At 44.7% G+C, this 12,982-nt stretch overlaps 1 protein-coding gene across 3 annotated transcripts in view; it reads left to right on the top strand.

The window, feature by feature from the left end:
• Tgfb2 (transforming growth factor beta 2) overlaps window positions 1–12,982 on the top strand; it is a 77,931-nt gene that overhangs the window by 4,769 nt on the left and 60,180 nt on the right. Inside the window, exon 2 of one of the 3 annotated variants that reach the window (XM_023566898.2) lies at window positions 10,103–10,186. The exons of the other annotated variants lie outside the window; for them this stretch is intronic. Coding sequence (XP_023422666.1) covers window positions 10,103–10,186 — 84 coding nt within the window. The remainder of the gene's footprint in view (window positions 1–10,102; window positions 10,187–12,982) is intronic. 3 annotated transcript variants of the gene reach the window in all.

Below are 12,982 nucleotides of genomic sequence, written 5' to 3'. Positions count from 1 at the left end.
CTTATAACATGCAGCCCCACATAGCAAAGTGTTACCCAGCTCAACATGTCAATAATGCCCTGATGAGAAGCCCTGGCACTTTAGTGTTTATCTTGGGCTAAAATACCAATTCTTTTAGTCATACTATTTTGAAAGTAATCACAAAAATAAGGTATCTTTATGATCAAAGGATATTAAATGAAAGCATAGGAGGGTATTGTTATTTTAATTAAGGAGTATGGGTTCTGCCATTTTGTATGGCATAAACTTTATTATTGTGACCTTAAAGTACCTAACTTCAAGACACAAAGACTTCCTATTCATTAGGTGTGATCTTTCCTCCATGAGGAGTGTCAGTGAGCAGCAGTGTGATGTTAGAATACAGAAGAGAGAAGTAAGGAATTATCTTGGATATTCTTTCCAAGTAAAATAAGCAGATTGTGTTATGGAAGAGTGGAATCTCCAACCTAGGTGGCTGAAGAAAATTAATAATCAGGTTGGTTTCTTGTTGTAGTGAACTAGGTGAAATATTCTGAAAACTGATGGCGAGATTTCCTTCGTAATTGTATCACATGCATACTGAATATTTAATACCCAGAGATTTCCTTTTCTATTCCCCCTGTAACTTCCTCGTGAAGCTGTGGAGAGTAGGAGGAATGTTAGTGCCACTATGGATTTGGGGAATCTGACTGAGCAATCTATTCATGAACAGATTATGCTGTTCAACATACAGATTGCTGGCTTATTGGCCAACTGTCCAATGAAGGAAAATATTAGCAGAAAAGAGCAGCATTCTTGCTTTATGCAGTGTTCCTGTTTTAGTCTTTAAGGTTGTGTGTGTGTGTGGATGTGGGTGTGTGAGACACAGAGACTGAGACTGAGACAGAGCCAGAGGGGAGGCAGAAGCAGGTCAAAGATAGAATTCAAGCCTTTGCTGTCTAGAATGGCTTTTAATACCCAGCAGACCAAACAGTAATTATTCCTTTTGTTTTATTTGTATTTAAGCTCCATTCTCCTTCAGAATTTCCATTTTCTTGTTAGACTAGAGAAAAACCTCAAGGAGAAGTGTTTATAATAGGCAATCAGACTGACCTCCCCACTCCCACTTCACCTAGAGCCCAGGCTGCTGAGAGCTTGGAGGTCATGGCAAGACCCCTGGACCAGCTCAGGGAATTTGGAGCCTCCACGTCTCCACAGCGCCTCCTGTGGCCCACATTGGGAGCTGCAGTCTTTAAATTCTGACTTCTCTGGTAGAAAGATGCTGATGTAACCCGGTCACAGAATCTTCCATATAAAGATATGAAAGAATGACAGATCATTTTTCCTAGAGGAAACAGAGATGTGAGAAAAGAGCTAATGACTCACTGTTGAACTCACATCAAATCTGGTTCAAACCGAGGTGGTCACTGCCTTCTAGCCTTTGCCCAGAGATGACAACACCGCAAGCTACATTTTTAAGCGTTTTGGGGAGATGGAGAGGTGGAGGCTGGCCCTGAGTGAGGTGTGCCCGCCACCCCTGGGCCGGGACCCTGGCCACTGCTCATTCAGCGCGGGGTGAGCAGCCAGCAGGAGCTGGGAGGAGCTGGAAGAGAGCCCTGCAGCTGTCTCAGGGCAGCATTTCCTGCCCGAGAAAGCTGCACAGAGGGCTGGAGCTGCCAGATGTGCGCTCAGCCCAGGCAGCCCTTCTGCTTCAGGGTGGATTCCGCTCTGTGGATCTGAACAGTCTGATGAAATGGCTCTGGCTGAGATAAACAAATGTTTCCATTGTCATTTTGAAAGCATATGGTGCGCTTTTTGTTGTTATTGTTTTTAATATTCTTTAAACAAAGATGGTTTTTAACCTAGGAATTCAGTGTTCTCCAGGTATTTTATTTTAAATTTAATAACACGTTAGGGATTCCTTGATGAGTTTTGTTTAGACTGGAGGGTTTACTTCCGTCATTTGTTTAGAAGAAATCTGTATCGTGCTACAACCGCAAGCTGACTTGGGTGGGTGCTTATTTCCTTTCCCATCTCCGAAGTCCTGAAGTGGGTGTTTAGCTGCCCTGCACTCTTACCGGCTTGCTTCCTGGCTGGGCCTGGTGGCCATGACTCGGCTTACCACTCCCCCTGTCTTCTCTTCACCTGCCCAGTGGCCTCTGCTCTTCACCCCAGGGGACTATATCCATGAGTGGTGGCTGAAGGCTTCTACGTGGCTGAAGCCTGAGGAAGACTGGAGTCCCTTCGCTTAAGTCAGCCTCAGTTTTTTTCCTGGGACACCTGCTTCCTGGGGTTGTAAAGGCTTGAGTGACGGGTGAAGCAGCACTGCTGCAGCTGCTTCTGGCACTTAGTAGGACTTTGCAAGACAACTTGTAGTCAGTGAGTCATAAACACCACTGATTTTAAGATGTAATATTATTCTGTGTGCCAATAAGAAATATCATTCCAGTGATTTCTAATGTGCCACTGATTGGGAGAATCTGAATTTTAGGTATATTAAAATGTGACTTAAAAAATGGTGCTCCAAAAACTATTTTGAGTAAATCTGGGGACATCTTGGGATCCCCATCTCATCTTTACTTTGTAAGTTTTATTCAGTGGGTCTAGTTTCCTTGTACCTTCAGATTGTTCCTTAGGGCACAGAGAAGGGTAGGGCTGGGAATCTAACATGTTAGAAGGTCTGGAGAGTTTAGGCATCTTAGACCCAGCTACCTTTCCTACCTCTCCCCCAAACACGGGGCGGGGGGTGGGGAATGAGCCCAGGGCATTTCCATTGGCCTGTATCATCAGCCTTGATTTTTTAATTTTGAAACATCATTTCATTAAGTTGCTCACAACTCATGGGCTCAAACTCATGATGCTCCTGCCTCTCAGAGTGAAACCACAAGTGTGCACCATCATTCCCAGGAGGCTCAGCTTCCGTGGACATCATGACCACGTTGCAGTGTCTGACCTCATTGTGATCAGTCTCTCTTCTCACTGAATCCCTGCAAGAGAACAACAGTCTAGTCACATTAGCTTCTTTGTCTGTAAACAAGTCATCAATGCTCTTGCTTCTGGGACTTCATTTATACTACCTTTTCTACCTGTTAATTTGTCTTCTAACAGTGTTAAAAATTTTCTAAGCTTAGTAATATGCTGCCTACTTAAGAGAATTTGATTTTCTAGCCATATTCATTTGGTTCTTCCTTTGCCTTTTCCTCTCTCTTTTTTTTTTTTTTTTTTTTTTTTGGTTGTAGGTAACATTTAGTTGTGTCCTGCACTGTCTTCATTTTTTAAATGTCCTCTGATCAAGAACTGAGTCTAACTTCTCTGTATTCTTAGAAAAACTTAGCATATTATCTTTGCTCAATAAAATGTTTGCCATTCCCTTTAGAGTTAAGACTGAACCACCGGAAAGATCTATGAGCTTCAAATGTCTAGCAGGACACCAAGATGAAATCTGTTCACCTTTACTATCAGGGGAAATGTGCCTGGTGGGCTAAATATAGCATAGTGCTTCTCATAACCTTACCCTTTATGCTTTCAGTTTTACAGACAATAATGAAAATAATGATGATATTGACAATGATGAAAGCTAAACTTTACTGGGTACTTACTGTGCATCAAGCAGTTTTAGTATTTTACATGCATGTACTTAATTCATCCTCACAAGGAGCTGTCTGAGGTAGGCTCTGGCATCTTTCTTTAACATACAAAGATATGGATATTGATGTTCTATCAGTGATATGTAAAACAAGACTTCCAGTTCCCACATGAAGTAGAGGCCATAATGCATCGAGCCCAGGATATGGAGTTTTCTAGGCCTCTTAAAAAGTGATATAAGGAGAGAACAGAATTCTCTTCAACCAAGAATTACATTCGCAGGTTCCAGATTTCTTCCTTAAAGCGGGAAATATGCTACCAAAGCTTTGCTCAAAACTTGGGTATTTTTTCTCTTCTCGTCTCTAACACATTCAGCTTTTAGCCCTGTACTTACATGAGACAAAAATTATCAAACTCCTGGTCTGCAATTATCTTTCCCACAAAATTTCTGGTAAATTCGTTTAATTAGGCATTACTCTTGCCCCTTGAAGATAATTAATTTAGGGAAACGGAAGGCATCCCACAGTGAGGGTGGACTTCCGCACTGCACAGCCCCAGTGAGTGAAGGAAGGAGAGTGAATGCCAAGGGCTGCTCGCAGGAAAGCAGGCCAGACAGAGGAGGCAGCATTCTGGACAGGAAGGCTTGTCTGGTGCTGAATGTGGTCCTGAAGGAGGAGTAGCGCGGCTCAAGGGCGTCAACAGAACCGCCCCTGCCCTGCCCTGCCAGACATGGGCTTCGGAGCTGGGGGGCTGGGGATTTAGCTCAGCGGCATAAGCGCCTTCCTTGCAAGTGTGCGGTCCTGAGTTCGATCCCTCGTACCGACAAAAACAAAAAAGACAAAAAAACCCAAAACAACAACAACAAAAAAAAACAAGCCATGTCACTCGGTTAGGCCTCAGAGTCTTCGTTTGTAAAGATGAAGTCATTTCCCACTCCGTGGCATGAAAAAGCATGGAGAAGGGCGTTTGCGGGGAGGAACTGTAGGCCTGCCTTCTCTGCGCATGGCACGTAGGGCATGCAGCACGCAGGCATGCATGCAGAGCACGCCCGCACGCAGAGCTCATACCAACAGGGCACGCACGCACGTACAGCACAGCACGCATGCGCAGGCACGCACGCACGTACAGCACAGCACGCATGCGCGGCGTGGCTCAGCAAGTCGGCCGGGTCCATCTGCGCGGGCCTCTCTGGCCGGTCTGCTGCTCCACGAGTGTCTGTGGAGACTGCGGCTCAGGCCGCGGGCGCAGAAGCTGATGTGGGTCAAGCCGCACAGGCTGGGCTCCAGAAAACCCGATGTCCACTCGCCACGTGGCACAGCACACTGAGGGAAAAGTCTAGAGGAGGAAACTGGATGCCAGGAGGAGCAGGAACACGAAGGTGCCTTCCGGAGAGGCGTCCTGGGCTGTAGCACCCGAGGAGCCCAGGCAGGGGAAGCCGTCCTGTCCCCCTGGACCAGGCCACCGCCGCCACACTCCCATTGAGTTCCGCCTAGAACGTCAGGAGCGACAGGAGCGTTTGGCTTCCGTGTTGCGTTAGTGACCCGAGAAACTGGAGACAAATGGAAAATGCTTTCTGCATGCTGCACTGCCCAAACCTTCAGAAAATGGTGTGAACACATTTCCCACCCTCCACAGGCCGCTGCCTCTTCTCACATAAGCGCGGTCCAGGCATCGGAGTTCAGGGAGCGTGAGTGGCCTCAGTCCTCAGGCCTGCCAGGCGCTCTCAGCGTGGCCATTGGGAAGCAGATTGTTCTGGAAGAGAAGACACTGGGTTTCAGAAATACAAGCTACCGGGCAGCTATTGGAGAACTAGAGTGCGCTTCTGGAGTTGTCTTAGGACACTCTGTAGCATCTTCTCTGTCTCATGAAAGAGAAAGAAAAATGCTGTGTCTTAAACCTTGGCTCTGTTCTCTTGGCTTTCTTTAGCCGGCCCACTCCACACTGACAAATACCACATCTCTCTTGACAAGCTAGTTACAGATAAGCAAATTCATTCATAACTCCAGGCGGTTGTAACAATCCTTATTTGTTACTTCATCTGGTGCACAAGGATTCAGTTTCTTCTAAGAGAGACAGACATGTCAAGTCCGCTCCCTGCTCTTTGCAGATGTCTTTCTGAGAAAAGATTGTTGTGGATTTTTCAATAAATTTTAAAAGCACTGAAATATTTACTGTTGCCAAAACATAAATAGGAAATGTTCTGGGAAATACAATTTAATTTTGAAGTTTTGGAATCTTTTTTTTTTTTTTTTTTTTTGTCTTTTTGAGAGTTCAGGCTGGCCTTGAGCTCACTTTGTAGCCCAGGCTGGTCTCGAACTCGCAAGGATCCTCCTGCCTCAGCCTCCCGATTGCTGGGATTACAGGCGTGAGCCACCACGCCCGGCCTTTTTTTTTTTTTTTTTTTTTTTTTTTTGTCTTTTTGAGACAGGGTCTGTTTTACTGTTGATAATTTCGATGCTTTGCAGACCAAGTTTATCAAAAATTATTCTCATCTCTTCATTTAGAGAATACCTTTTTTTGTATGGGCATCGTTTTTTTTTAGCTTTTTAGCCTAATCACATTTATTTGCTTTATAATAAAACAGTGCTGAGAAGTCAACCCAAGAACCTTACAGATGTACCTCCCCTGCACCTACCTACCGGCCTTCCTTCTCTCCTTCCTTTCTTTTGCTGTCCTCTTCCCCCACCTTCCCTTCTCCTTGCGCTCTTACTGTCTTACTGTTGCCCAGGTTGTCCTCAACCTTGCAGTTCTCCTGACTTGGCCAGCCTGTTTGCTGGATTGCAGGTGTGTCACCACAACTTGCTTCATTAATGAACTTCTGTAGTGAAGCTGCCACCTCGGTCCAAAAGAAAGAAAGGTGGGTGATTTATTCTGTTTCTACTTTGTAAGGAAATAAAGCAATAAGACCAATCACAAATAGAAGACATTTATTTCCAGAGGATAGACGATTTGGTGTATGAACCATACCCTTGGAGATCTCTTGGGATTTTCTTGGTAAATCTTTCCACATCCAAGTGTATCCCTTGGGATTTTGGAGCAGCACTCCCAAGCTCCAGACTTAACACGGAAGTGGTCAGGTAGAATCAAAGTTGAGTTACAGCCATTGCTGTATGTGCTGAGGCAGCAGGTTCCACCTTGAGAGATGTCTGCTTAGCTTCACAGTCCTAGTTGCTGGCATCAGTCCCTAACTTCTTTTTATGAGACATTTTTAGTCATTTTTTAATAATCATGTTAACTTGAGTAGTAATTCAGTTATTTGTTAGTAGCTCTGCATAACAGCCAGCCTTAGATAGTTAAACAATAATAAGTAAAGTTCCTGGTCAGATCAATGAACTGCCATAGTCTCACCTAGTAAACTTGTGAGGTCTCACCTAGTAAAATTACCGCTGTGAAAGGAGGTGACTGGTGCTCATTCGTCTAGGAGACATATATTTCAGGAGAATTCCACTGTCAGAAAATATTGCCATCAGTACTGAAACTGCATGTAGTCATGTCTACTTTTATTAATTCTTTGTCACAAGGACTCCAATTCTAAAAAGCAGATCTTGAGCGATTCTGATCACTAATCATGCATTTGAACCAGTTTTCCTTTCTTTCTTAGAATTTGCTTAAGTAGAATAGAACCTCATTGTAGTTCAGCACTGGAATAAAATGATACTATACACTTGTAGAATTGTTATAATTGCAAGAGGTAGATGCATTAATGTTTGTACAGAGGAGTTGGGAGAAGTGAAAGCTAATTTATGAAATGTATTGAAAAATTTTAGTGGTATTTAAATCTGTTTAAGATACTGTAGTAAGCATGACTTTAGCTATGGGTACTTTATACAAAACCATTGCTTAATCAGAACATGTATCCCTATTGCTGGGTGAAGTTTACCTTGATCTAGCAGGTGGGTACTTTTTGAGGCCAAATGAGGTAAAGGGACTTTATAACCTGTAAGTCACAAAGGCCTGGACCGCTAATTCTCAAATTGAGCCATGCAAAACAATCACTCTTGGTACTTATAAATGCCAAGTATTTAGGCATTTGTCTCCTGCCCCAATGTAGGATATTATTCAGCAATGTTAAGGCGGATTTCAGGAGCCTGCATTCTAGATGAAGGCTATGTGATTCTCAGGCAGGTGGTTCAGAAACACTCTGGAAGCGTCATGGTTCTGTTACGTTGCTTTTTCCCTTTGGTGTGTCTTCATAGGGAAAAATTATCCCTAACACTTTTTTCTTCATGTTATAGTCATTTAGTTATATTATAAATCACCCATGTAAAATTGTAATTCTAGACTACTATTTTATGACTGATGTGATCCATGTTTTCACATTATTAATAGTGACTAAATTTTTCCAAAGGGTATTGTTTTTAAGACTGTAAGTGCCTTGGATTTTCACAGTGCTTCATTTTTATAAAACATTTCACATATATCTACAATGTCATTGATCTACAAAAGGTATATCCATGCCACAGCCCTATTTCAATCCTGTACATGATCACAAGTTGATCATTTAAAGACTAAAGACTTCTTTCAGTGGCTTAAATAATCCCCATTAAACATTGCTCTACCTTGGCTGTGCTTGTAAGCTTAACTGCTAAGGCACTGAATCAGCACCAAAGCTCCTGTCTTCAGCCTTGCTTAAAAATGAAAAAAATAAAAAAGGAAGGATTTGAATGCCACATCTTCATAGCATAGTGAAAGTAAAGGAGAAGTGCACCAGTGAGAACTGCATGCTAGCAATTACGGGTGACGGCAGTTACCTCGCCTTGTTCTCACAAAGACTCCTCTGCCTTGGGGGACCTTAGGCAATGTAAGAGATCTGAATTCCAAGCCCAGCCTCTGTACCTCGACATATACTGGCCTGAAGAAGGTGCTGTTTCCCAGGGAAAGCGCTGAAATTCCCCCAAGAAATGCATAGGGCCATAGTGTAGAGAAAAAGTATTCCTGCCAAGCAACTCACTCAACAGTCTGCCTTTCTTTGGTTCTGCTCATCAGGCTTTTATTTAAGATAACTTTCAGCCTCTCTTTTTAAAAGGTCAGGCAGGAATGAGAAAACTTTGTTTGACTTGCTAATCTTGTGACAAACAATTTATACGAAATGTAGCTTCCTGGCTTTGCTGACTGGTTGTTTGAGAGAATAGTCTCCTATCAGACTGGAAAAAGCTCTAAAAATAAACAGTGTGGTGCCTATTGATGGGAACATATGGGAGCAGATGTCAGCTTGAAGCAGCATATGGTGACAGCGTGACAGTAGCATGTGCTTATGGAGACTGGGTATTGGCCTTCATCTTCCATGCCACCCTGGCTGTGGAGAGCCCCATCTATCAGCTAGAGCATGTCCTAGCTGGAAATCACCATGTGAATCTCTGCCCCTAAGGGCTCGTAAGTGAGCCCTGTGTTAGAAGTGGTCAGGTGTGAGAAAGGTGGTTATTACCCAGTTTAAAATCAAGTGACCAGTGGCACAAATACAGCAAAAAATTGAAAGAAGAATCTGGGAGACCTTTTACTTTTGTCAAAAGATGGTTTCAGTTCATGAGCCAGCACTGGTAGTGTTACTTGTAGAAGATACACCTTGTGTAACTAGCAGGTGCACAGATCCAGAATCTGTGCAAGGAACTAGGATGGAAGAACAAGAGAGACCTTGGAGGCAGGCAGCAGACAGGGCTTCTTCACATCGATTAGGCAACTAAGACAATTACCTCTCTCCATCCCTTCTTCTGTCTTTGTCAGTCTCTTCAATATAGCATCTCATTTTAATTTTATGAAAACTCTCAATGGTAACAGACACAGAGGCCTGAGTAACTTCAGGCCTTGTATGAAGATTCCTGGGAAATCAGTAAACAGGGGTTCCATCCACATCTGCTCCTGCAAAAATCCTACTTTTGAACACTCAGCAATGTTTTCCCTTCACTGTTAGATTTTTTTTTTTTTTTGATACATTCTGTTCTCCAAGAATATCCGAATTGGTTGCTGTTACTTTAAAGAAAATGAAGCTGAGAGTTTCAGGATGTCATGACTCCCTGGGAAGATATGTTTAATCCATTTCAAAGAGTTCTAGCTTTTCAAGTAGCTCCAAACCAATATCCACTTGTATCTTTGACTCATTCAAGAAAGAGTTTTCATATGTGGGTAAAACATGATGACAGGTGGTTTTAAGAACACTGGAATCTCGGCCAGCCAAATGAAAGTCCAAGTTTTAATCTTAACAGGTGGGCTGTCTTTTGTCAAAGTGGGTCAAGGCTTCTTTTTTAATCTTTAATATAAGTCAAGGTATTTATGTTTATTGTTTCAGTACATGAAATGTACATTGATATTTTTAATGCTGAAGTGTATAAAAGGGACAGTGAATTCTGGAGTCTGATTGCTGGGTGAGAGATTCCAGGAGACCCAGAGTCAACAAAGGTCTTAGTGTCCAGTGCCCTGGCCCTGGGTAGCAGGGACCTTGTGTTCCTGGGAAAGGTAATGAGAACAGTCTTGAGACCCTATTCTACTTTGAATCTTTGTATAGTGCTGTACCAGGCATTTTGTCAGTAAAATAGATAATGACTGTGCTTTTTAAAACTCCTAGCTGCCTGCCCAGTTGTTACAACACCCTCTGGCTCAGTGGGCAGCTTGTGCGTCAGACAGTCCCAGGTGCTCTGTGGGTACCTTGGTGAGTACACTCGTCCGCTTTATTCCTCATTTGACATGATGCTGTCTGATCCATCTGTCATATCTGTGTCCCAGGGGAACATGTCAGGCACAAAATAGGATTCTGATGCATCCTCTTAACTAAGAAATCACAAAAGTACCTGCAATTTTCTAGTTGTCCTTTTGTGAGTTTCTCATGAAACTCCTAAGCCGATGAACAGCTTAGACTTGACAGCAGTCCGTGAAAGAATGACTTATAGCTGTGAGATACATATTGCGGGGGTCACAGAAAGATTTGAAATGTTGACCTGGGTCCCATGGAGGCTGCTTTCTGGAGGGTTGAGCAGGGCAGCCTGCATGTCAGTGGAGTGCTAATTGCTGTTTCTTACTGTGAACCAAAGTAGAAGAAAGAGGTGATCTCTCCTCTGAGGCCCCTGGGAGCGTTATGCTGATGCCACTGTGTGTGACATGTCTGGGCTGCACAAGATGAAAGGCTGTCACGGGTCAGGAAAGAACAGAGACAGACTGGCTGTCATGTCACTAGCCCACCACTTCGCTGGTGGCCCTGCGGAGGTGAGGCTGTGTTGATTCTAAAGGTGGATGGAGGTCCTGGGGGGGGGACCATGAAGGCCTGGTCCCCTGGACACCCTGTTCTGCAGCATACCTTGCTTGACCTTGCTGCTTAGCTATCAGTATGGTTGGTTTACAGTGGCCTAAGCTAGGGTTTCCTGAAAACAGAAACAAAACAAAACCTGATTCGATTGAGATTATACATTTATTTTGGTCCGGAAAGACTCACAACAGCCTGAAGCTGCTGTGTGAATGAAAAGAGTGCAAGATTAACTCCGTGGTTACTCCCTTTTGTGAGTCAGGTAATATTTTGCTTTCAAGCTCTGAATTTTTATTTGATTTCAGTGTTTGAACCAAGAGCTTAAATGTCCGATTTCCCCCCGTTCACTGCCTGGCTTTTTGGAAAGAAAGGGGAAAGAGAATGAGAGAGAAGAAAGCATTAATTGAATACTCCTGGCCCTCTGTTCCTTCCAGCATTGCTTGGTCAGGGGAGGCCAAGGTGATCATCCCCAATTTTCAAGAAGTTATGGTTTGGAGAGGTAAATAACTCATCTTTGGTCACAGCTAACTGGAAGCAGAGCCAACATCTAAATACAGGTGTAGCCAGGGTTACATTGTGAGGTCAAGGGCAGCCTAAACTACATAGGGAGACCCTGTTTCAAAAAATCAAAATAAATGCATAACTAAATATAATGATTAATTCAGGTCTGGCCAGAATGCCCTCTGTCCCATCACAGTGGCCTGGGACTGGCTTCCTATTGCTGTGCTTTCCCATGGGAATCCGGTCCCATTCATGTCTACTCTCCTTTTCATCCCTTCCTCCCTTAGGAAGCAAGAAGGCCCAGGCCATTCTGGGTCAGACACTCATCGCTGGGGACCGTTTTCAGTCACTTTATCACTGCAAGGTTCCCTTTTCTTCTGGTGAAAAAAAAAACATCGCACCCCCTATGCCCAGCAACTCTGGAAAAATCAGGAAAGGAGAGATGGCCCGGCCTGCATGGCTTCCCGTGCAGCGGGTGTCCGTGAACTCGTGGCAGATGGGCCTACACAGAGCCCTAGGGCTCTGCTCACACATTCCATGCAGTGGGGCCCTGCGACTTTTTTTTTTTTTTTGGTCTGTGTTCTTAGAAATAGTAATTGAGTAAAAATGTAAGTGAGTGGATGCCAGGGGGCAAGCGTCCAGGGTCAGGGTGAATTTCTCCATGCCGAGAGCGATTCTGAGCACTCGTTAAGTAGAGCAGCCTGTGCCAAGCAGTTCGAGGGCCACCCTGTCACCTTGCGTGAACCGCGGCTCCATTCCAAGGAGACGCGAGGAGCGGCCGGCCCTGCCCTGTGCGCCTCCAGGTTTCTGTGCCCTCCACCCCGAGAGCTGCTGGTAATTGCGAGCTCTCACGCTGACCAGCGGAGGGACTCGGCTCTGGTGTATCATGGCCTTAAATAAAATCCCGGAAAGGTGAGCCATTTCTGCGCCTCGTGGACTGTGTGGCTGCAGAAATTTCGCTGCCTTTTTAAATTCAGTATCCCCCCCAAATTTCAGTTAAGATGAGCTAAGCCTGCCTAAAGGTTTCCTTGTAAGAGAAAAGAATTCAGAGCACAAAGAATGGATGGGCTCTGTGAATGATTAACAGTCATGAAGACGAATTCAAATATTTAAAGTATTTACTCAGTAAGAAGCTTTTAAGTAGCTGGGCTGAGATTTGAAAATGGTGTTCAAAGCGTGGCCTGCGCATGTGTCCCCTGAAGCATCCTCCGATGTGGATTCCTGGGCCTGTCTCAGGGCAGCAGGGTCCCAGCTCCTGGCATAGAGGAGCTGCAGGGTTTGCACAGGCGGCACCAGCACTGCAGGTGTCCTGTGACCTCCCTGGCCTCTGCGCCTGTTGGATGCTGTATTCCTTGGTGTGTTGACTTACAGGTTTCCTGTCCTGAAGGACTCGGATCGAATAGGGGCACTGTCCCCCAGTTCTGGAATGTAAGACCCCCAAACCCAAGCCTCGCTGGAGTTCTGCCCTATGCTTTTTATTCTCCCAGGACCTGGAGGCAGACCTGTCCTTCACAGCATCATGCCAGACCTCTGCTTGCTGTTCCTCACCTAGGCAGAGACCACAGTGAGTGTGCACGGAGGTCCATGAGGCACATAGGGTGGCCCAGAAGTGGTGCTTAAGTGTGTCCCTTCATTCAGGTGCAGTCCCTTGGGCGATGGTGAAGTGGGAGGGGAATTTTGAAGCCACTGTGTCCTGCACTCAGGACA

Source organism: Cavia porcellus, unplaced genomic scaffold (genome assembly GCF_034190915.1).
Source record: "Cavia porcellus strain 051 isolate PalLab524CR breed Dunkin Hartley unplaced genomic scaffold, mCavPor4.1 scaffold_26, whole genome shotgun sequence".
In the NCBI taxonomy this organism is placed as follows: domain Eukaryota; kingdom Metazoa; phylum Chordata; class Mammalia; order Rodentia; family Caviidae; genus Cavia; species Cavia porcellus.
Note: the sequence above shows the minus strand (reverse complement) of the source record. Positions and strands in the feature narration are given on the sequence as shown.